This window comes from Vitis riparia, chromosome 16 (genome assembly GCF_004353265.1).
Source record: "Vitis riparia cultivar Riparia Gloire de Montpellier isolate 1030 chromosome 16, EGFV_Vit.rip_1.0, whole genome shotgun sequence".
Classification (NCBI taxonomy): domain Eukaryota; kingdom Viridiplantae; phylum Streptophyta; class Magnoliopsida; order Vitales; family Vitaceae; genus Vitis; species Vitis riparia.
Genome location: NC_048446.1, coordinates 17,800,580 through 17,825,838, shown reverse-complemented (window position 1 = coordinate 17,825,838; position 25,259 = coordinate 17,800,580). Strand labels below are relative to the sequence as shown.

At 36.9% G+C, this 25,259-nt stretch overlaps 3 protein-coding genes across 4 annotated transcripts; 1 reads left to right on the top strand and 2 right to left on the bottom strand.

Moving 5' to 3' along the window:
* The first annotated feature begins 370 nt into the window (after window positions 1-370).
* On the top strand, window positions 371-2,492 carry LOC117933584 (pentatricopeptide repeat-containing protein At3g29230-like). Its single transcript, XM_034855014.1, has one exon. The coding sequence runs from the start codon at window positions 531-533 to the stop codon at window positions 2,214-2,216; it is 1,686 nt and encodes a 561-aa protein (XP_034710905.1). The 5' UTR covers window positions 371-530; the 3' UTR covers window positions 2,217-2,492.
* Window positions 2,493-3,145: 653 nt separating this feature from the next.
* On the bottom strand, window positions 3,146-16,059 carry LOC117933585 (pre-mRNA cleavage factor Im 25 kDa subunit 2-like). 2 transcript variants are annotated; one of them, XM_034855016.1, is made up of 9 exons: window positions 15,806-15,897; window positions 15,493-15,585; window positions 14,752-14,797; window positions 5,091-5,184; window positions 4,879-4,952; window positions 4,454-4,540; window positions 4,220-4,330; window positions 3,422-3,637; window positions 3,146-3,308 (listed from the first exon to the last, which is right to left on the bottom strand). In XM_034855016.1, exons 2-8 carry the CDS (start codon window positions 15,498-15,500, stop codon window positions 3,566-3,568), a joined length of 492 nt encoding a protein of 163 aa, XP_034710907.1. In that variant the 5' UTR covers window positions 15,501-15,585; window positions 15,806-15,897; the 3' UTR covers window positions 3,146-3,308; window positions 3,422-3,565. The 2 variants fall into 2 exon arrangements, with proteins under 2 accessions (XP_034710907.1, XP_034710906.1); XM_034855015.1 differs by lacking the exon at window positions 15,493-15,585 and having other exon boundaries at window positions 15,806-16,059.
* Window positions 16,060-21,831: 5,772 nt separating this feature from the next.
* Window positions 21,832-23,383, bottom strand: LOC117933148 (WD repeat-containing protein RUP2-like). The gene has a single exon (XM_034854544.1). It carries the CDS (start codon window positions 23,236-23,238, stop codon window positions 22,087-22,089), a length of 1,152 nt encoding a protein of 383 aa, XP_034710435.1. The 5' UTR covers window positions 23,239-23,383; the 3' UTR covers window positions 21,832-22,086.
* Between the last annotated feature and the right edge of the window lie 1,876 nt (window positions 23,384-25,259).

The window sequence follows — 25,259 nt, the reverse complement described above, 5'->3', positions numbered from 1 at the left end:
AAACTTTGATATTCAACTACTTTACTAAGCATTCTTAATGTTTTTCATAACTTGAATTAAGTTATTAAAATTGATTTATCAATAAATAAATATTTAGTTCCACAATCTTTGATTCCAACAACGACTAATATATATATAAAATATACTCTAATGAACATAGAAAGGCTTTCTTACCAAATTACTCTCTCATACATAGAGAAACATCATCTCATTCTGAGGAGACCTGGACCCCTTGTGAAGTTGTATCATTGAATCGCACCAATGTACGGTCACAATTGGAAACATTGGGCTAAAGCATTGACCCATAAGGTCTATTTGGTCGATTTCAAGGTTTAAGGGCCCACTAGAATCAGGCCGGTCCATGCTAGCCTGAGCAGGCCTAGGCCGGCGACCTAACCCATTAGACTGGGGCTTGACCAGCCGAACTTTGTATCAAATTTTCAAGGCTCCATTCACTCGTACTGGATATGAGACTTGAGGCAAAATGGTTTGTTAGCTAAGTTCGTTAATCATCTCCTACATGGATATAGATGCTTTGCCCCTTAGAACAAAGAATCCCATATCTGTTGCAGCAATGCACATTCAACCAGTTGAAACAAATCCATGCCTTCATTCTCACAACCTCCCTTCTCCACGACATCCAAATTTCCTCAAAATTTCTCCGCAGAAGCACCGAATTCGGAGCTATGGAGTATCCCAGTCTTGTTTTCTCTCAACTTGGAGGCGTTTTCAATACAGATATCATGATTTGGAATGGTATGATGAGAGGGTATGCTTACAATGGTCCCGTCCATAGATGCATCTCAATGTTCGACGAAATGCTTCAAAGAGGACTTAAACCCAATAACTTCACATACCCATATGTGTTGAGCTCATGTTCTGAGATGGGTTGTTTTGGAAGAGGCAGGAAAGTGCATGCCCATATCATGAAGTCCGGATTTGAGTTGAATTTCACTGTTGCTGATTCATTGTTGAATATGTATATAAAGATGTCAGATTCTTTTGAATTGGGAGGTTTCAGAAATGCGAAATTGAATGATGCTCGTATGATGTTCAATGGAATTTGTGTCAAACCAGTTGAATTGTGGAACAGGATGATCTCTAAGTATGTAAGTACCGGTGATGTAGAGTCTGCAAGGCAGCTGTTTGACAATATGCCCGAAAGAGATGTCATTTCTTGGAATTCAATGATTTCGGGTTATGCCAGAATTGGGGATGTGGCTAATGCAAGATATTTATTTGAGCAGATGCCGGAGAAGAACGTGGTGACTTGGACTTCGTTGATTGGGGCATATGGTGGTTCAGGGGACCTTGAGACTGCAGCATGTCTTTTTGAGAAAATGCCATGCAGGAATGCGGTTTCTTGGAATGCTATGATTTCAAGCTACACCCAGAATGGGAAGTATGAAAAATCGTTGGATCTCTTTGTGAAAATGCAGTTGGAAGGTGTGGATTCAGATGGGTTCACCTTTGTTTCTGTTTTGTCAGCTTGTTCCAACTTAGGTGCTCTAGAGTTTGGGAAGTGGGTACACTCTCTGATAAAAGATTGGTCTCAGTTGGGAGTTATAGTAGGGACTGCCCTCATGGAAATGTATGCTAAATGTGGAGATGTAAATAGAGCTTTTACGGTCTTTATCAAAATTGGGAACAAGGATGTTTTTTGCTGGAATGTTATGATCAAATCACTAGCCATCCATGGAAGAACAGAAGATGCAGTAAAACTTTTCTTCTTGATGCAAAAGATAGGATTGAAGCCTAATGGCTACACATTCAGTAGTGCATTATTTGCTTGCAGTCATGGAGGTTTGGTAGAAGTCGGTCGTGAAATCTTTTATAGTATGGAAAGAGATTTTGGGGTTTGTCCAAAGCTTGAGCACTTTGGATGTTTGATTGACTTGCTTAGCAGAAATGGCCGGCTTGAGGAAGCTGAGGCTCTAGTGAGGGAGATGCCCTTTGAGCCAGATATTGCTATTTGGGGAGCTCTGCTTGGAGGTTGCAGAGTGAAGAGTGACTTGAAGTTGGCAGAGGAAGTGGTGGAGAGGGCTGGTGGATTAGAAGCAAATGAATCAGGAGTTTATGTGCTTTTGTCTAATATTTATGCATCTGCAGGTCAATGGCCGGAGGCTTTAAGTGCAAGAGAGAAGATGGAAGAGAAGAAAGTGTGGAAGAAAGCAGGGTGCAGTAGTGTTATTCATGATATTCATGTGGATGTCTGATGCTCATAGAGATATACAACTTGCAGGAAAGATTCAGATGAAATCATATCATATAAATGCAGTTGTGAATGATGAAGATTCAGAATTCATTACAAAGATTCAGGTGAAATGTCAATGAAAATGATAATCATTAAAGAAGTTAACCCACTGGTTCGAATAGAAGATCACTTCCTTGTACAAAGTCAATGAAAGTATTGAACTTATATGATCTCGTTGACATTGATTTGTTGAGCTTTTTTATTTTAAGCTGGTATGAAATTCCCAACCGTTTGATTTGCAAACTTTCACAGTTTCTTTGCTTTTAACGCTTTAAACAAAAATCCAAGCGCAATAATAATGGAACAATGCTTCTTTCCAAACTCTTATCAATCACTTGACAATAGAAAAGGGTTTGAACTATAGTACCATATGGGTATACCCAAAAACACATGACCAATCAGGTGTTGTCATGCATATATTTTGACATGACAGATCCAATGAAAGAACTGAGGGAGGACTATGTATGAGCCTTAGTTCAAGGGCAAAATGAGACAATAGTGCTCTTATAGCCTAATGGTAATCATGTATATTTTGCATAATCCTAGGTCTGGATCAAAACCCATTACTTGAACCCATTGCTTTGTACCTCAATGCATTTTTTTATACCTTAATTCCATTGTTTGTATCATTATTTTTATCGCGCGCTTTCAATAGTCAAAATGCAAAAATTTTTACCTACAGAATTGGTGCCTTAGTTTTTTGATAAAGAAAATTAGGATGCAAGGAAACCAAGAAATTTTGAGGAAATAGAGGACACTGAGGTCATCCAAATTGGATGGTACTATATAATTGCCAGTAACTCCTTTGATTGGATGGAATTGTTGAAATCTATGGCAATTCTAGAAGCAGAGTCGGCAACATCCCACCAAATACTCATTCACACTCTGGAATTCAAGAGAAAATGAAGAAAATAAATAGAATCTTGCACAGTATGCTCCCAAAATGTTAAACAGCTTGCCCTGGAATAAAAAGGACAATGCCCAGTGCACAATGTATACCTCTCATTTTTTTTTACCCCCATGTCAATTCATCAAATTACATTGGCAGCATTATCTGTTGAGAAAATTTTGCGCAGAACTGTGTCAGCAAAATCACAACCCATCCTCATCCTACCACAAAAAAAAAAAAAAAAAAAAGGGATTCCAAGAAGGACATGAAAAGCAGACCATCTTTGGAAAAAGACCCGACTCATGCATTTTATTTGATAACCAAGGTTGATGAATAGAGCATAAGGTAGTTTACTTCAAAGCTGTGCATGGTGTGACTTCTATACTTGCAAATTCAAAATACTCATCTGAACCATGCAAAAGTCATGCAGCGATCATGTTGAACTGGAACCTAGACAGGTGCAGTGGAATAGTGGATATAACTGGTCCATATCTCTGCCACCAAAAAAGGTAGAATATTACATGTGTAGATGCAAATATATAATAGAACATTATTAAGATGTTATTTGTCATAAAACTGAAGAAAGATTGGAGGAACAAGATGATATTCTTCATAAAACCAACAAAGGTAATGAAGAGAATGACATGCTCTGGAAACATCTTGAGGTCACAGAGAAAACAATGCAAGCAGAGTTAATGCCTGTGTGATTAAATGTTATATTAGAAAAAGACCATTTAATGCCTACCATGCATCCAACATTTCCCATGTATCGATTAAGGCCAGCCATGTATCAATTAAGATAAATACAGAATATTTGACTTCTAGCTATTGGTCTTTGTTAGACAAACAGCCCACACACAAATCACAGGAAACAAATGCAGGGTGAGGTTCAAACTTATGACCTCCCACTAAACAAAGATTTGATATTGTTTTGGACAACTAATTTTCCTAAAAGCTTAAATTATTGGTATTTAGACCCACAATGTATATCATGTTCTCGAATAATCTTGAAAGCTTTAAGATGATTGACTTCAAATTACTTCAGAGAATAATATAATGAACTATGGTTGCCATACCTGAACATTATCATAGAGTTCAAACAATGGAACAGCAAGAAGTTTCAAATTTTTAGGCACGGCAAAGTACTCTCTTTCAGATAAATGAACAATAAAAAGCTTCTTGCACTCCTGTGTCACCAAGACAAGACAAAAAACGAGAATGAAAACAAAAATTTTAAAACAGCCAAAAAATAGAGGGCTCAAGTATAACCCAATAATATAACAGGATTCAGTGCACTGAAAAGGATTTACCTTTGGTTTTGTTATGTGGGGAGGGCAGTATGGGTACATTACAGTTTCAAAATTTGGCCTCCACCAGATAGCCACACATTCACCTATCTGCAAGTTGCAAGAGGATGCCAAAAGTGACAAGAATAAGAATCTAACAAAACAATAATATATTCTAAACACGTTACTCCTTTCATACTCATACAAAGGCTGTCCCAATAGAACTGATATCCCAGGGAGCAGAAGTAGTACTGCTTCTCATAAATCATGAAACAAACATAAATGCAGACAAATTGCAAAGAAGAGCATGGAGAAGGCATAATAGGTTTGGCAGTCACATGTCCCAGCAAATGTAGCATTTTACTGTGTCCCAATTCCCACACCCATCTCTCAGAACAATTTTCTCAAGCCTATGCTCAAACACTCAAAACACAGAGGGAAAAAAATACCTGCCAATCTGGTTGAAGACCAGGTGAATTAGCAGCAAGTTTGCTAGACAGCTTTCTTTTCAAACCCTCAATTTCTGTAGAAGTAAGAAAAAGGGAATCAAACCTAGGACTAGTGTCAAACTCCTCATTGAAGTGCAATTCCTTCTGAGAACAAAAAAGAGAATAAATAGTAATAACAATAAGACAGTAAATATGAGAAGAAAACATCATACCATTCTCTCCTGGCTTGAGGCGTCCACCAGGAAGTTTACAGAATGTGTTTCCAATTTGAAGAAGAAGGATGTGGGGATGAGTATGTTCCTGCACCTGCAAGGTCATTCTGTGGATTGATCTCTCAAGAAAGGAAAGATGTAGTCATGTTAAATAATGAATATAACTTAACTACTTAAGTCCATTTCTTGTCTACCCTTGGAAAGCCATGCACCAGAATTTAGATAACTGCAGCATGTCAAGCATAGGGAAACAAGAATAGTAAAAAACATGAACTAATAATGGCAAGTGACAGCTAATGCCAACATTCAAGTATTTTTCAAGCCTTTATATTGACCATGAAATGAAAACGAAAAATTATTTCCATGCCAAGAAAAGCATCATTTACAACAGCTTGTGAATGAATGCACTAACCTCATCCACCATCTAGGTAAATATTGGACCATAATAAGTTCATATTTCAAGGACTGCATTAAATATTTTAGTGAACCGCAGTTCAAAACAAATTTGAAGTTAATTGCAAGTTGACATGAAATAAAGCATGTTTTGGCCAGATCAGAAGCTACCCAACCATAATCTTCCCACTTATAATCAGGTTAAACCATTTAATAGGAAGTCAACCCTATCCAATTGGTTAAAACACTAACACCAGTATTTAAAATTTCATTATTTTGAGTGGAACAGTCCAGAAGTCCAACTCAAACCCGAAACATAGCTCAAGAATTTATTGGTCCATTTGGGAACTGTTCTTGAAAATAGTTTTATGTTCTTTAAAACAGAAAACAATTGTATAACTTAAAAAAAAATCATTTTTGACTGAAAACACGTTTTTGAGAATTTGTTTTGAAAGAAGGTTGTTTTTTAAAACAAACTTGAGGTGTTTCCAGGTGTTTTTTGAAAAACGATTGAAAATATGGAGAATTCTTTGGGAACATTTGCATTGTAAATAAGTGTACAATGCCTCTACAAAGAAATAGTTGAGAAAAAAATGTTTTTCATATTTGAGTTTCCAAACATAATATTGTTTCTGAAAATAATTGAGAATTGCTTTTAGTTGTTCCTAAAAACTGTTTTTTGAAAACTATTTTCGAAAACATTTTTTTCGATAAGTAAACACAAATATTAGCAAAAGGCAAAACGCCGCATAGCATACAGGGAATATACGAGGCGACGAGGGCCTCTCAACAAAAAGACAAAAGGAACAAAAAACCCACCGACCCTTAACTGGAGCCTAACCACTCCAAGAAACCTATAAGGGAGCGAGACTCCGCACCACTATACAATTTTGCCCACCCCCACACATTACAAACAAAAGAATTCTTAATTTTCTGAATAGCTAACTCCCCCCCCTGAATGCTAATTTATTCCTCTCCTTCCAAACCGTCCAAAAAATAAATAACGGAATGGATCTCCAAATTTTCTCCCTCTTTTTACCCACGAAAGAACCCTTCCAGCTAAGAACCACCTCCTTTACAGATTCTGGAAAGACCCACAGGGCACCAAACAAACCAAGAATAATCCCCTACAACACTCTAGCCACTGTACAATGAATAAGTAGATGATTTACATTTTCCTCATCACTACCACATAAATAACAACGATTAGGAAGCTACCATCCTCTCTTTTGAAACCTATCAAGGGTAAGAACCCTCCCCCAAGTAGCTTCCCACACAAAGAGCGCTAACTTAGAAGGAACGTTCTCCACCCAAATGCCCTTTTTGGGAAACATGGAGACACTAGGGTTGATCATCAATCCATACGCTTCCTTAACGCCAAACTTCCCATTTTTTCCTCCCTTCCAAAAGGTCGAGTCCTCCTCCAAGGTGATTCTTTGACTCCTTAAGATTTGGAGTAATTCGCCTACCATGTCCAGCTCCCAATCATTGAAGCCTCTAATAAACCTTAGATTCCAACCTCCTTGACCAGAATTCTGGTCCCACATATCCCCCATTGTGGCGTTCCTTTGGGCAGCCGCAGCGAAGAGTTGAGGGAACCTCCAAGACAGCTCCACATCCCCACACCAAGGATCCTTCCAAAACCTAATTCTGGTGCATTTTCCCACCTTAAAAGTCATATTATCCCAACACCAATCAGCTTCTTTCAAGATCTCCTTCCAAACCCCAACACCAAACGCCCCATTTGCCTTTTTAGTCCTCCACCCAAATTCCTCTTGCCCATATTTTGCCACAAGAACTTGCTTCCACATCTCGTCTTTGGCCCGAGCGAATCTCCACACCCATTTTCCAAGCAAAGCTTTGTTCAAGGGGACTAACTTCCTCAAACCAAGCCCCCCCTTCTCCTTACCCACACACACCCTCTCCCAATTGACTAGGTGGGCTTTTCTTTCCGTACTTCCCCCTCCCCACAAGAAATCTCTTTGCAACTTTTCTAGCCTTATTGCCACTGTCCTAGGCATACGGAAAAGGGACAATTGATATAAAGGCATGCTAGCCAAAGTACTCTTTATGAGGGTGATTCTTCCGCCCTTGGAGATGTATTACAGTTTCCAAATGGTCAATTTCCACCTCATCCTTTCTTCCACCCCATCCCACATGCAAGAGGCTTTATTAGATGCACCCAAGGGCAGCCCCAGGTAAGTTGATGGCAGCTGACCTACCTTGCATCCCAACTCCACAGCCATCTCAAGGATCTCTTCCACCTCCCCTACTAGAATAATTTCGCTTTTAGCTAGATTTATCCTCAACCCTGAGACGGCTTCAAACCAACATAAAATCCAGCTCAAGTAGGTCATGTCTTCTTTTCTAGCCTCACAGAAAACTATTGCGTCATCCACAAAGAGAAGATGAGAAATATTAACAACTTGCCCATTGCCCTTCCGAATTTTGCACCCAGAAATGCAGCCCCCCTCCACAGCCCTCCGAATGAGGGCACTCAGCACCTCCATTCCCATGACAAACAGATATGAGGATATAGGGTCACCTTGCCGTAGCCCCTTTGAGCTAGAAAAAAACCCAACTAGCTCTCCATTGACTAATACTGAAAATTTAGCAGTTGAGATGCAGCTCCATATCCAATCCCTCCACTTAGTCCCAAACCCCATTTTTTGCAGAACCCTCATCAAGAACTGCCAATTAACGTTGTCATACGCCTTTTCAATATCTAATTCGCAGATTAGGCCTTTCTCTCCTCTTTTTTCCCATGAGTCGATCACCTCATTTGCAATTAGAGATGCATCCAAAATCTGCCTTCCCATGACGAAAGCATTCTGATCTGAGGAGACCACTCTACCAATCACATTTTTAATCCTATTGGCCAGCACCTTGGCCAAAAGTTTATACAGCCCACCCAGGAGGCTAATAGGCCTGAAATCCCCCAGCTCCGCCCCTCCTTTTTTTGGTAAAAGAACCAGAAACATGTTATTGAGGCTCTTGAGAAAGGCATTTTGCTCATGGAACTCCTTGAACATCTCTAATACCTCCTTTTTCACAAACTCCCAACAGTACTGCCAAAAAGCCACCATGAAGCCATCCGGACTTGGAGCCTTGTCCCCATTCATGTCCATTAGGGCCGAATGGACTTCCTCCTCCATGAAGGGAAGCTCCAAAGTATCCGCTTCTTGCTGACTAATCTGATTCAAATTTAACCCCCCTATATCCGCCTTCCACTCCGAGTCTTCCGTTAGTAACTGTTGAAATGCGTCTACTGTCCTTACTTCTTGCTCCTCTGATAGCCAAACCCCACTGACTTTTATTCTATCCATGGTATGCCTCCTTCGGTGTGCGTTTGTCATTCGATGAAAATAACCCGTATTTCTATCTCATTCTCTTAGCCAAAGCTCCCTTGATAACTGTCTCCAATGTATCTCCTCCAAATTAACCCACTTAGCATATCCTTCTTTTGCTTCTTTTTTAATGGAGATTTCCTCCTCTGTCAGTCTCCTCTCGCTTTCTACTTGATCCCAGTATTCCACTTGTTGTAAAGCAGCCAATTTATTACTCTCCAAGTTCCCAAACACCTCCCCATTCCAGAATTTTAAATTCCGTTTAATCACCTTCAACTTTGTAGCCAGCTTATAGCTAGCCCTTCCACTAACCGACATCCCCTGCCACCAACTCCGCATGAGGTCTTTAAACCCTTCCACTTTCAGCCACATGTTCTCGAACCTGAAAGGTGAAGGACCTCTTCTTCTGCCATCCCCCTCAATTAGAATTGGAAAATGATCTGAAATAGGCCGAGGTAGTCTCTTCTGGGTCACATTGCTAAATTGATCAAGCCAACTGGGAGAAACCATAAATCTGTCCAACCTATCCCAGGCTTGATTATGAAGCCCTCCACCCCAAGTAAAGAATCCTCCTTGTAGGGGAAGGTCAACAAGCTCAAGGTCATCCATAACCTGAGCAAACCTCCTCATAGCTGAGGTAACCCTCCCTTGCCTGCTTCTTTCCCCTTGGGATAGGATAACATTAAAATCTCCCCCTATACACCAGGGTTCTCCCCAAATTCCTCTGATTGCCCCAAATTCGTCCCAAAGACACTCCCTATCCTCTTTGGTGAAAGGGCCATAAACACCCAGACTACCCCATTTTCCACATTTCTGAATTTACAAGAAATTGAAAATTGGCCCTCCTCCCACTCCAATATTTCCAAGGACCCTTTGTCCCAACAAATCAGCACACCTGCAGCTGCTCCAACAGCTTCAAGAGCTCTCCAGTCTAAAAATCTCCCCACCCCTAAACTTTTCACCACCCCTTCAGTCATTAACTGAATTTTTGTCTCCTGGAAACAAAGCAAGTCCACCTTCTATTTTCTAACAACAGACTTAATTATCCTCCTTTTATTAATGTCGTTTGCACCCCTCACATTCCAACTCAAAAGCTTGAGATTCATTAAACAATCATTAATTGGCCCCCTCTACCCTTTAGATGACTATTCTTCTTGACACTCCCCTTGTATTTGACTAAACACTCCAACCTCTTGAGCTCCCTCTCGAATTTTGATTTCTCCAACATCCCTTTGCTATGTATCATTTCCCGCCTTTTTCTAATCTTGGACAAAAAGCCCAGGATTTCCTTCTCCAGGCCTTCTATTAAAAATCCCAATAGCTTGCTAAATTTGGCCAGGCTACTCTCCTCCCAATTAATCTCCTTCTCACCCCTGAGGTCCTGGGACCCAGCCTGAACTGGATTCTATTTCGGATTTTGAACCTCTATTGCGGCGCAATTGACCTCAACCAAGTCCCAGCAGCCCTCTCCACTCACTGTAGACCCCCCTGCAGTTGCCAACTTCATCATGTTTCCTTCCTGAAGGTTCGCCCTTATCTCCACAGAGTGGTCGTAAAACTCCCTCTCCGGAGTCCGACCAAAAAGAATAGAAGAGGAATAAGAGGACCCCGCAACCCTTAAATCCCACAAGTTTGAGTTAGACCCATACCTTAAGGCTTCTTCCAGTATCGCACACTCTGCCATTGAACACTGAAGTACCGGCTGCTACTTCCCTCTTACCTCCTTCTCTCGGCACTTTATAAATTCCATCTCCAGCTTAAGGCCCAGACAAGCTGCATTGCCTATGTCAAGGAGTTGGGCCTGAGAAGGCCCTGGACAACCCCCAAGCATAATAGCAGGCCCATGAGACAAGAGCTCCAACCCATCGGAAGCCCGCCCCTCAGACGGCCCACACACTGGCCCTATTGCAACCAGCTCAGCCCCCTTAGAAAGAGACGGGCCTTGCCTAGTTGGCCCAAAGTCCCGCTTCAAGCCCACGGGGCCAACACCCGGGCCAAACAAACTCGGCCCATCACCCGCGGATCCTGAACTATGCCAGGTCACCTACCCGAGATGGGCCCAATTTTCAAACTCATCTCTACCCTCACCTCCCACCTGCTCTCCCATCACATCATCTGTCCGGCGCTGCACCTTGGGCCAAACGCCCGACATTTCTCCCACACGCAACCCCGCGCATGTATCTCCATCACCCCTAACCTCCCCTTTCTGCCGCCCATACTCGTCTCAGTCATCCCCCTGTTTCTTCCTCAGCGACGGGGAAATCTCCCACCACAAAGACAAGGCGTATGCCTCTCCCTCCACCCCGATCTCCAACGTGCTCGGCAAATCCTCCCCATTCAATTTTATCAGAACCCTGGCCCACTCCAATTCCTCCTTCCTTTCCTTTAGGGAGTCGATGCCTAAGAACCCGCCGCACGCTTCCCCCACTCTCCTCAAAATCAACGGCACCCATAACGAAATTGGAAGGCCCAAAATCCTCACCCAAGCTTCTTTCCTATCTTCACCCTCTGAAGAACATCCAAATTTCGGGCTCCACATCTCCAATCCCAGCTGAATCCCTCCCACTGATCTCTCCCCGAGGCTAGAACCCTCTTAGCTTCCTCCACAATCTCAAATTCCATAAGAGCACAACCCTTACCCAGTCTAGCCATACCTAATTTACCTTTCAAACCCCACGCTCTTGCCACTGACCACCCCAATCTCTCCAAATCCTCTTCTCGTGCTGATCTAGGGTTCCATTTTCCTACCAAGCAATGCTCCAATCTACTCACGTTTCTCCTTATTTCCTCTTCCTTTATCTCCACTCTGACCCTTGTGGCATCCCTGCACTCCGGGCCCTTGACCACTGCCACATACGACCTGCCTGAGACCCTTACTTCTTGGTCGGTTTCCTTCTTTTCGAACCAAAGTCCCACATTCCGTAAGGTCTCCACCATAGAAGCCCATCCCCCCTTCTCCCCCTACCTTTTGGAATACAAATACCAAATCTCCTCTTCTCCATATCGGTCACCCCTAGACGGATGAAACACCCAGCCCTGTTGACCTCTCTCACTAGAGAGTAGTTCCTCCCTTTTTCCTTCCAACCCTTCTCCCATTTTCCTTCTTTCCCATCCCTTATGCACTGAATCAACCCTTCTGTGAACAGCCCCACACTCGCCGGCCCCAGGCGGACCCAAGACAATAACTCTCCCTTGCTTTCCGAGATAATAACTTGGATCTTACCTTTTCTCTCCTCAGCTTCTACCTCGAACACCTTCGATTCCACCACAAATCTACTTCCCTTCCTCTTCCTACGATTCTCCGCCCGGCTTTCCCCCTCCTCACCTTCGCTCGCATGTTCACTCTCGCTCTCTCTCATGGGTCCAGTTCTTCAAGGCAAAAGCAACCTATTAAGCAAACACTAACAGTACTTCAAATGCCATTAACTATTTCCGAAAACATTGACGAACAGCCCCTACATCATTTTGCTCAACACTCTACCACATAGATTGACCAAAGCCCATTTAGATGGGTTGGCTTAACAAGACTGGGAAGGCTTGCCACCTATAATTGCAGAATTTTGGACACCACTAGAACAAGATGGAATGTCACTTTTAGCAATATTATACACAAAGATAAGTAGACAAGTAAGCCACAATTAATATTGTCTTCCCTCCAGAATTAAAGGGAAAGACAGTTGAAAGAACCATGGCTCAAAGTGCTTTAGCTCATGATAATGTTGAGTCCTAATGGAAGAATGTCACATCAGCATGACTGTCCATGCACACATACACATTCATTAACATATCTTGTCTACGTAAAGAAAATGAAAGTGCTACACACAAATAAGTAATCCTCATGTTCAGACACAGCATTACTAAGTGAAAATGCCCCTTCAAAATTCCAAGAGAAAATGGATATTAAAAACAAGATGGCCATCCAATCTCATGTGGACATTTTTTCTTCATCATGAAAAGTAATGTAAAGCTTTTGACTTAACAGCATTACTTGAATAGTTACAGGAGAAGCAAAGATTGCATGATTTAGAAAATTAGAAGTTTAGAAAAGAGGAGGTAATGACTTCAGAAAATTCACACAGCAATAAATTTTTTCCCCTTGCAAAGATGATTCCATGTTTGAGACACAATCTGTGTGGCCTTTCATTCTAGGCTCACACAATGTTATAGATGAAGGCAATTAACATAAAAAACATAGCTCAATTTTGTTTAGCTCAATTAAATATCAAATGATAAAAAATGAATATCTAATCAGCACTAGAGTATCCTTAAGCGTGACTATATGGACTCTTCTATTGCATGCACAAGAGGATGAAAATGCTATATCTGTCAAGCTATCTGCCTGATCAAAGCAAGCACTAGATAGAAGATGAGAACATCCTCTTTGGAAATCAAGGCGAAAGAAAAGGATGTTAAGGACAAGATTCCTATACAAGCTAGATAGCTCCAATAAATTCTGAAAAATTCAACATGGTGTTTTACTATCATTTTAACTTGGTGGAAGCTAAGAGTTGTATTGTATTTCCTCCACAATATGATAATAATAGGAGAGAGTTGATAGAAAACAATGTTAAGTTGGTTTAGCTTATGATGATGCCGAACACTAATGGAGGCAGATCTAATCATCCCTAGGCCATTCATAAGAACAAATACATTTGCTAAGGACATGTTCGATAACCAACATAAGTGCTGAAAAGAAAATATTCAAGTAGTTTGACCCAGTTAGTGGGTTAGTACTTAGTAAAACAATGTTTAGCAGTTAGCAAAATGATTAACTTGAAAGGGCCCAGAATATGCAGTTAGGACTAGGGAAGACCCAAACTCAAAAAGAAATATGAAATAAATTCCTTGAAGGGCTTTACATTTTATTATAAAGATAATAAAACCAAATCCCTTCTTCAAACCAAAATTCCCAGCTGATGACTCCTCTTCCTCTGCCAGCTGACTTTCCCCTCTCTCTCATATACCTAACTGAAAAAGATAGATACCTTAAAACAGACAGAAAAACTTCACAGTTTATAATCCAGATTGTCATCAATTACTATTGATAATCATCTTGAAGATGAATATTTCTACCACTTTTTCTAAAATGGTCAATTTCCAAAACTCCTTTTCCCAAGAATCAAACTCAATAAATTCCTCATGGAAGAATCCCAATCATTTTTGCAACCAAAATACAAAAAATAAAGGGAAAGTACCTTGGTTTCCTAATATGCCATTATTTCAAAGCCAAAGCAACGTTGCTGGAATAAAAAACCAGCAAGTAACATATCTCTACTTTCTTCTTATTTTTCCCTTTTTCATTCACCAAAGAGAAAGAGCAGTTTATCCCAGCTAAAGAAGAAGAATAAATATCTATAGGATCTCCATATTGCTCTTTCATCATACTAAAGATCTCATTTGTATGCAAGAGGGAACTAATGCCAAAATCAATTTAGAGATTTTGATCCTCAAAAGCAAAACCCATATTGAAGGAAGAAACATTCAAAATGTGTCAATGTTTACATCCAGATTGGCAAGGTTTTTTTTTTTTAAATCATTTGTTTTTCAGTTTAGATTTTGTTCGAATCAATGCACTGTAATTAAATAGTTCTACTATACAGCCCAGTAGCTCATCTAAACTCTATCACTAATTTACTCAATTCTACACCAAAAAACAAGTGCAGTATCATCCTTGATGTCAAAACTTAAATCCAACCATGATACAATAACACATTCCATTTTTTTAAACATCATTTTGGCAGAAAAGGCAAGGCAAGGAATGAGGAAAAAATATTTATTGAACACACAACATATATTTACATTATCCCTACCCTGGAAAGAGAGATTTGGGGGCAGGAAATTGACAACACCGTATAAATAAGTAGTCGACAACTCCACCTGGACAAAGTAAATAGCTTTGACATGAAAGCAAACGGACATACCAGTAAAATTGCATCGACAGTTGTCCTCATCCCCTCTTTCATATAACTGTAAGTCAAAATCAAAAGCAACAATCACATTCTACAGAATAGATAGGGAAATCAATAAAAATTTCCTTGGCGTTGGTTTCAAACTCACATTGTTTGAACAATACAATTCTTTTGTAATGATTCAACCCATTTGGTTGGAGGGGAAATAGTAGGAAAAGGCAATTGAATCTCATAAGTTATATTGTATTGTACTCCAAAAGATAAACAAAGCAGAATCTTTGGCTATGAACAAGGATAGCAACAAGGCTGGTATACCATCTAGGGGAAGGAATCAAAACCTGATTCATCCTATCTGATTGTTTTCTTTTTTTTTTATGTGGGGGGTAGTATGGAATCAAGGCCATTTATACTCTTCATTCATAAAAGCAAATTGAAGAAGCTGTTAGGATTAAAATCTTTGCTCATAATTAAACTTTTAAAATTTCAAAATTTCAATTTCTTTTCTTTTTCCCACATTAACTAAGCGATCATCAGGGGTGAAAAACAGAAAGTGCTTAAGAAAATCAACAATGCCTAACCATTTCCTGTAAACAAGTACATGACTCTGAATACAAAACCCTACAGGGTTAGCGTGATCCAGGACTTTTGTTTGGACGGACCCACGCCAGAAACAAATAGAAGTTTATGCTCAGTTTGCTGCTGAGGGAAAATTCAGGGTTTATTTCGCAAAGATCAAATCCTAAAAAGATATACCATAACATGCTGATAGCGTCTTACGGTATCCTGCAAAGAAAACGCAACGCCAAAAGAAAGAAAACTTGATCTTCAACCTCCTCCACTTGATCGCTCAGAAAACGCAAGAAAATAGTGGAAAAAACGTAAACACGATAATTTTCCTGAGAAAAATAAACACCTCTGCCCCACTGAATCAAACAAAACTATTTGTCATAATAGAATAATATATGCTTTCCTTTCTTGCATTATGTTTTGTCGGTAGTCAATTTTCTGAGCAAACAAACAGGGAGGCTTTAGATAAAACGCAGAAATTTAGGGAAATAGAGAATACTTGACTCTCATGCGAGCGAGGCGATCGGCAACGGAAGTGTCCTTCTCCATCTTGGGCTCCTTCGTTCCGAAGGTGTAGCTCGACAGAGGGTACGTGTTCACCACCGGCGACGTCAACATCTCTTTCGTTCTCCCTCTCTCGAAATTGCAGCGGTGGGTGGTGGAGGAGAGGGGCGGCGATGACCAAACCTCGCCGGTATGTTTGGTTTCAATTGTGCTTTTCAATTTTTGTTATTGAAGAAATCTTAAAAGGGTTACTGGGATAGGTAACTAAAAAAAAATTGGAAAAATCGCCACATCCACCGCCCTTTTTCCTCTCCGGGACCTGACCGCATTTGGACATTTTCACCCCTGTTCATCTTCCAAAAACAAAAGGGCATGATTGGAAACATTTAAAAAAATAATAATAATGTTTTTTGTTTTTAAACAAAAGTCCAACTTGAAATATTCTTTTTTTATATATATTTAGCATATATTAAAATATTTTTGAAAAATAATTTTATCCATGGCTTTTTCAATTGTATAATTATTTTTTAAAACTATTTGAAAATGACTAAAAATAGTTAAAATAAGAATAATTATGTTTTAGGGTTTCTAATAACATACAATTGGAGCAAAGGATGTCAAAGATGCATAATTAGTATTCATGGTATCTATTAGACCACGAGGGTGCATGTATTGAATCTTCGTAGAGATCTAAATCTTAGCACAATGAAAGTTTTCACTAAGAGAACCTTTGGTCTAGGTGCTAATAAAATCATACTTTGAATTCGGATGTTCTCAGATCCTACTATAATTAATATAGGGATCTAAAAAATCTCATGATGTTCCACCCAATGTCTCTTTCTTAAACCTTGGCACTTAAGAAGGTGGAGTTCTTTTTTTTTTTTTTTTTTTTGTGGGGATTTAGGCTAGGGTAATCTCTTCTAGAAGATGGAATGAACATTGTGTTTACCCATAAATCCCTAAGATGATTTATATGAACTTTCTTGTGAGTTTAAGTAACTTAAACCTATATTGGGTTTGGGTCATTTAATCTAACTCACGGATTTCAATCAATTAATTAGCTCAATCCAAAAAAACAATTCATAAGCTCTAATGTGTCTAACCTTAGAGGATTTATATGGACTTCCTTGTGGGCTTAAGTGATCCTTAAACTTATCTTGGATTTGAGTCACTTAATTTAGTCCACTAATTCCAATTAATTAATTAACTCAATAATAAAAAAATAAAAACATTCATAAGCTCTTGTGCAACCTTACGTATTTACGAAAATACCTTTTGTTTAACCCAAATATCCTTAAATAATGTGTCACCAAGAAATATGAGTTTGAGCAAGGAGCATTGAGATCCACAAGAAAATATCGGCTTTTTCATAACCTAATTCTGAAATTGACTTAACATCTTGTTATAGAGAGTCAATTACACTCTAGTATCTTATGATATTAAATCGAGATACAAAACTCAAGTTTATGACCTACTAATCGCTGCATGCAAGCTCTTCATGAGTTGGTTTTCGTAATCTAATGAGGTATATATATGTCATCATTCTGTCAAGATTATCTCTATCATTCTTGAGTTTCATATTTTCTTATCGCGATCAACTGATACACTAAGAGTATGTGTCAAATTCCACTAAATTAATTACTATAATTATTGATTTCATGATCACAATTTCTTAGGATCACCTAAGGGAATACTGTCTCAAACCCATGAGATATCATATACCTATCTTAAAAATACTTGTTGTCACCTGTCTTAATCAATAATGACCTAATCTATAGAAAATATATGACCATCTTAGAGTCTCAACTATAGGTTAGCTACTAAAGACTTCAACATTAACTTAATATTCTATTAAAGTTGAGAGCTCATGGAACATAGTAGTTTGGTGAAATCATGACTACCCAATAGCTAATGTCATAAGTAATCATAGGTCTTGTCTAATGTAAAACTATATATATTAGTGTACTCACCATGGTAAACTCATCCCGATAATTAAGATAAGTCATTCCTCTAATTAGGAGACAATGCACTATAGCTTCATATGGATTATACAAGTTCATGAACTGGTTGCAAACATCTTATCAAGTTGCAAGAAACCCATGACTTGAATTTTCTGCACAACTCCTAATGCACTCAAGTCATGTACAATGCAAGTAATGCAAACCTAAATATTCAAATAAATCATAATGCATAAACAAGATAGTAAATGGAAACTAAAATCATAACATAGTATAAAATCATTTATTGCTACATCATGTAATGCTTTTAAAAACTTTATTCAAACAATTCAAGATTGATAAGGAAATTGATGGAGACCCAATATTCATCCATGATAGTAGACATTTGAGTGATTTTGATGATGAAGACAAAATAAGGTTGAGTTACAATCAAGTTAGTTGTTTTGTAAGTCATGAGTTGAACATGAAGAAGGATGGTGAAGATGATGGGATGAATGAACCCTATTGAGGATGACTAAGTGACCCAAATTGATTTAGGTAAAATTATGTTTAGGAGAGCCATAAACGATTATTATTATTATTTTTTTTAAAAAAAACTTACTTTTATAAACTTATCAAAATAATATTCTTTCCAATTGAATTAAAAAGAAAGAGGGGGAGGGAGAGAGAGACTTTTTCTGTCTTTTTTAAAAAATGTTGAATTACCCTTAATAAAAACATCTTCAATTTGTTTAATAATGAAATTTCATATTTTGAAGACTCTAAGTTCTTTTACAATGAAAATGAAATAGTAAGTTTCAATTTCCATAATGGCTAAGGAGAAACAATTTTGACAACCTTTATTAAAGAAAATGTTAGAAACTTTGAATACTCCTTATTATGATTTTTAACTACATTGGGAGGAGATTTATTTGGTTGAATATCTCGATTAGAAAAATGGGTATGAAAAAAAATTGTGAATGTTTCACTTTTGTCTGCATAAAAATGAAGAATGTCGTTAAAATGAGATTATAAGTAAATGTAGGTGCACTCATTGAGAAAGCTTGAGGATTCTTTTAGATTCGAAAAGGAGGTTAAGGTAATGGTTTTGCGTTTTTATCACATACGAAGATTTAGAGAACAAGAAAAATGAGGGAAAGTATAGGGCTTTGCCCAACACTCTTTTTCAACTTTTTTTTTTTATATATATTTTAATTTACAATATTTTTTTCTTTAGTTTAAGGATAAGTTTATCCAACTCTTTAATGATTTTTCGTTTTTTTTAGGAAATTTTTTTAAGATTTATTTTTATTTAATATATATATATATATATATATATATATATATATATATATATATATATATATATATATATATATATATATAATTTTAATTTAACCGTAAAAGTAAATAAGAAATCTCATCCATAAAAGAAATATAAGACATTTTCATATAGGGGAATTTTGGTATTTTGAAAAAAAAGATGAGAGTTTTTTTTATTATTATTATTCAAAGAGAATCTTATTTTAATGAGTCTATAAAATTAAGGTCCTTTTTTTATAACTGTTTTCAAAAATAATTTTTTGTTCTACAAAATAAATAAATAAGTTGATAATTAGAAAATAAAAAATAATTTTCTATTCTTGAAAACAGAAAATAAAATGTTTTTACAAAACATATTTTAATTGTTTTTAATTATTTCATTTGTTTTTTTAGAACTATTTTAAAAAATAATTATATAAACATGAAAAATAATTAAAAATAAAGCCCTACATATAAAATTTATTTTTAAAACATATTTAAAAATATAAAAAACTTGTTAAAAATATTTCAAATTTCCAAATAGACTTTTGTTTTATAAAACATTAAAGAATAATTTTTAAAAACTGTTCTCAAAAATTATTTTCGAAATAGTTACTAAACAAGGCCATGGTACTTTCAAACAACATTTTTTAGTTGTTTTTGATTGCTTTAATTTGTTTTCTAAGAGTTGTTTTGAAAAATAATTATATAAATGTGGAAAATGATTAAAAATAAAACATTGTATATAATACTTATTTTTAAAATATATTTAAAAATATAGAAAACAAGTTAAAAATATTTCACATTCCCAAAAAGACATTTGTTTTGCAAAATTGTTTTTGAATACTAATTTTTAAAACAATTATCAAACATGTCCTAAGTTTTTTTTTTTTTTAAATAAAATAAAATAAATCTTGCATACCCTCATAAACACCCTTTGATTTAATGGAAGAAATGATCATGAAATATCAAACTAATGCAAAACAAAACTTAAAACAACAATCTATAGTTGGTGTTAGTGACATTTGCAACAACAATATGAATGCGGACCAAATATACCCCAACAAAAAGGAATTGTTAACCAAACTTTTATAAATTTTATATAGAAATAATTATTTAAAAAATAATAATTTTGGATGCATAATACAAAATAAATAGAAGTACTAAAATAATGATCATATTCTTATCTTAATCTGTGATATCAATAACACTTTTGAAGTGAGATTGAGTTACTTTGTGAATTGTATTATCAAGATCTTTAACTCACTACTCTCATATAATGGATGGGTCACTTGTGTGGTATATGTTGTTAAAAATAAACCAACAAAAGGATATAAAAATGAGAGTGTAACTTGAGACCTTAACTTATAAAAATTGTACATCTCTTAGTCTTTCCATCAAAGATTACATGAGAGTTATACTCATTATTTACACCTATTATGTATAAATTAATGTGTAATGGTGAGTTATTAACTTGAATGCATCTCTATAATTGCATAAGTCATACTTTTCTATTTTCCCCATTACTCATAAACATAATGTACCAAATAAAGTTGTAACACCACATTCATATAAATTAAATTTTCTAACTCCCTATTTATTATTTGAGTCTTCCATACATAAGACTCTTGGATGCCCAATCAATTGATTCACCTACCTATCAATTGATACCCTTAAATAACATTTACACAAATGTAATTATATATGACCACACGTTAAAAAAAAGCTAATAGGAATTGCATGATTGATTTTTTTAGAAAATAAAATTTTAAGTCAACATTGAAATCTTCAACTAAGTTGTTACATGTTAAATGTGTTAATAAAGAATGCAAATATCGACTTTGTGCAATCGTGGGAAAATTGATGTATTTGAAATAAGAAAATATCATTTGACTCACATACAACTCAGACAGGATATCTCATAATCATGGCCATGCAAGGAGTAGATTTATTAATAAAAACATAAGAGAAATACGCTAGAGAGTTGATTGTCGATAACAACCAAAAAGCATTGTAACTAATACTTGAACAAATATGGGGTTGGGATCAACTATAACAAGACACAAAGCACAAGAAATTTGTTCTAAGTTCTATTAGAGGTTCAACACAGGAGTCCTATATTATTTTACCCATGATTTAATTTTAATATGAAACTAATATTAAATTAAATTACTAATTCAATCAATTATTTAAATTTATTGAAATTATACCAATTAAATAATTCAAATTCAACATATATATATATATATATATATATATATAACTTAACTTCAATATAAAAGTAATATTAGAATTAAAATAATAATACGCAATTTAGTGAAATTTGGCCATTGGATCATGCATAGAGCCAATGGAAAGGATTCTCAACCGTTGAATCAAGTTATAATTTAAGTCTGGTCGTTGGATCATTAATATTATCGAAAGGTTAAGAAGATACATTTTTATAGGCAAGCATGGGAATCATTATGCATACATAAAGATAATTTTATTAAAACCCATAAATCCTAATGGTCAAAACATGCATTTAAGGTTATTACAAAAGTACCTGTTAAATTAGGATTTCATAATTTTAAGAATTTTTTACTTAATCCAATTAATTTATATAGTATATTTATTCTATTCTTAAATAAGGGAAGTTTTAAACTTTTAAACACATCAAATTCCTAACAAAGGTTGGGCGTTGACCAGACATAAATCGCTGTACCAGTTTCAACTCTCCCATACACTAATATTTCAAAGATCCAATTAACATTTGTTAATAACTTGTTCTCTCTCGTGCAGATATTATTAACTAAATATATAAATTTATGATGATGGAGAAGGTCATGCAAAGTTGGGATATGGTGGTAGGCTTGATTCAACTAGTAGCAGACGCCAAATACCAGAACAGGCAACGCCAATACTTGTAAAGTATAACACATCCACAAAGGAAAAACTTTGTTAGCATTCCAACAAAAAAAAAAAAAAACATAGAGACCAAAACAAATGGCCCTTTCTTTGTTAGCATTCCTCTTTCACTATAGTATTTCTCCTATCATCAAAATGCTCTCTTCTTCCCCACAATCACCTCCAAAATCCCATCCGACCCACCAGCCACAAGGGTGCACCCATCCTCACCGCCCACTTGCCTCCAACACACACTGCTCACAAAATTCGGGTCACGCCCATCTCGACTCCCGACCCCAAATTCATGCACCCATATGGGCTCACCCCACCTCTTGTCGTACACAAATACATGGTTATTTTCCGACCCGCATCCCAGTAACCCGCCTGTTCTCCACACTGACAACCCCACAAAGCTCCGAGTGTTCATATGCCCCATGTACACCCGAATCATTCGGGCGTCATGCATACTCCAAAGCCTTAAGCAGCCATCCGTCCCTGACGTCACCATCGTATGCTGATCCAGAAACCTCACGTAGGTCACGGTCTTTTGGTGCCCGTCAAATATTAGTACCGGGTCGACCATCTTCCTTACGTCATAGCCATAGGCTCTTCGGTCCGCACACCCGACAGCGATCAATGGACCACCGAAGGGGTTGAACTCCACACAACACACCGCGCTACCACCCCCGCTGGGTCTTACTTTGGCCACATTCTTTATACCCTCGCAACGTGGATCCCACATTTGCATGGTGCCATCGTCAGAGCCCGACGCGCCAACAAACGGATCCCAATGTGAGTAGTCCACGCTCCAGATTCTGCGTCCACCGTGCTCGTCACGTTCGAAAATGGGGATTTTTTGGTCGAGGTCGTACTCTGTGACCACCCCATCGTAGTCACCGGAGCCTAGTACTCGGCCGGCGGAGCCAGGTTTCCACCTTAGGCTACTGAGCTTGGCTGGGGTACATATATAGTAGTCACATGCATCATTATGTTGTAACCATGTAACGTTGCGCTCACCATGGCTATGATTTTCGCCGGACAAGAAGGATTTTATACTATAAACCCTAATTTTCCTAGCGATTCCTCCGGTGACCACGAGGTTATCAGAGGGGTCGAACTCTATGATGCCGATGGTGTCGGTGCTGGCTCCGTCAGAGCTCGAAGAAACAACAGTGGAGAGACTGAATTCCCAGTCGCGCCTAGCTCTTTCTTCTTCGATGTGTTGCTCTCTCTTTTCTTCTTCTATGTTTGGGTTCTCCACTTCTGAGCCTTGAGGATTGAATCGCGTTGAGAAGTTTTTCATTTCCCATTCATAAGAAGTGACGGCGGTGGTGGAATCTTTTGCCTTTTGGACCAATGAAAGGGTGGGGAAGTAATTGAAAAAATTGATATATCAAGTGGATGAGAGGCAAAGGCAATGGTGGACGGCTTTGTACCTCAATTCGAGAACTGAATTATGTGGACAGACGCTGCTTTCAGACTCTGTATTACGTGGTCCAAGGCAAGCCTTTTGTCTCACCACTTATTATTATATTTGTGGGATACATACTACCATGAATTTCTTCACATTCAATGAGATATATAAAAGGGCTTCATTAATGCCCTCTCACCACTTGCTACTCCATTAAAGAGTAAAGGCTCAAGTGAAGTAAATGCAATTTTGTGGATTTTTATCAGCCAGCCATGCCTAGAGTACGAGGGTGGTTTCCTTTCTCTCTCACTTTATCTTTTCTGCTTGCAGATTTGAGATTTTTTTCCCCCCTTTTCTGGTTGTGTGTGGGTCTCGGTGGATTTTCATGAATGGCATATTTGGCTGTTTCTATTACGGATTTAGACGTGAATGCAATGGAAAAAAAAAATCTTGGGTTTCATGTTAACGGTAGCCACAGTTCCTGAAGGATGTGGAAATCTGAAAATTTGTGGCCATCAATTAATAATTTTGCCTTTTGGGTTGTGATATTTTGGGAGATGGTGGTCCATGGGTCCATCCTGGTTGCCAACCTAATAGGCAATACACGTGGAAAAATAATTTTTCATGAACATTAATATATTCCATAACATAATTATTATATAATATTTTTATAAAATTGGATCTTCTTAAAGAGCACATCCAAACAATTACCCACTGTGAAAAAAAAAATTAAGTATTTTCAATCCACTTAAATTTCAAAGATTTTGTGTTTTAAAGCATCATATAATATAAAAATTTTGAAACCTAAAAGGCTTTTTTTTTTTTTTTTTACCTTGTTAGCATCATATAATATAAAAATTTTATAATATTTTTATAAAATTGAGAATGTCTCTACATTGGATCTTCTTAAAGAGCACATCCAAACAATTACCCACTGTGAAAAAAAAATTAAGTATTTTCAATCCACTTAAATTTCAAAGATTTTGTGTTTTAAAGCATCATATGATGCATCAAAGCATCATATAATATAAAATTTTGAAACCTAAATGGCCTTTTTTTTTTTACCTTGTTAGCGCACGTTTATATTGTTGGAAAAGAGGTCTCGAGAGATTATAAAAATATGTCAAATCTGCTCATGAGTTTGTGTTTTCAAAGTAGTAGGTATGGTTTGGTGAAAGAGATGGTAAATGCATGCACATGCATGAGAGTCGAGAGTCGGATCATAAAGTGGAGAGACCATCTAATCAAAGAAAACCAACTTGTATTTATGCAATAATTTCCATAATGGTATGTTGGCCCACTTGACATATGTAGAAGATAATATGGTATAAGCAGGTTTTATATATTAATTAGCTTGCATGTAAGAGAAGTAGAAGCTAGAGGTAATTGCAGTGTGATTTTATATTTTAAAAATACCTTATTAGAATAAATAATTTTTTTTGGTGATTTTAAGCTTTAATTAAATAAAAATATACTTTGTTCATATTTGAGAAAAAAAAAACATGTCTTTCCAATTTTTTTTTTTCTTTTCAAAATATGAATAAGTTATATTAAACCGTGACACTTATACTTAAAATTTATCTTAAGTATTCCTAAAAATTGCATGTCTTTGAAATATTATTATTAATATTTAAGAAGTTTGTGAAACCAAAGTTTGATTAATTTTAGTTTTGATGATAATAAAATAAAATTTGAAATTAATAATTTATTTTAAGCGTGTTTAAGTAAAGAAGATTTTCAAAGAAGCAATCAAATATAACATATCAAAAAGGGAAATTAAGAAGATTAAAAAGACCTTAAAGAGAAGACCGATTGAGACCTGTTCTCTAAGAGCTCTTTATAAGATTGTTGATGCACTAGGATCATGTATTTTATTTTTAGTTTAATACCTAAAATCATCTAAGTATTTAAAT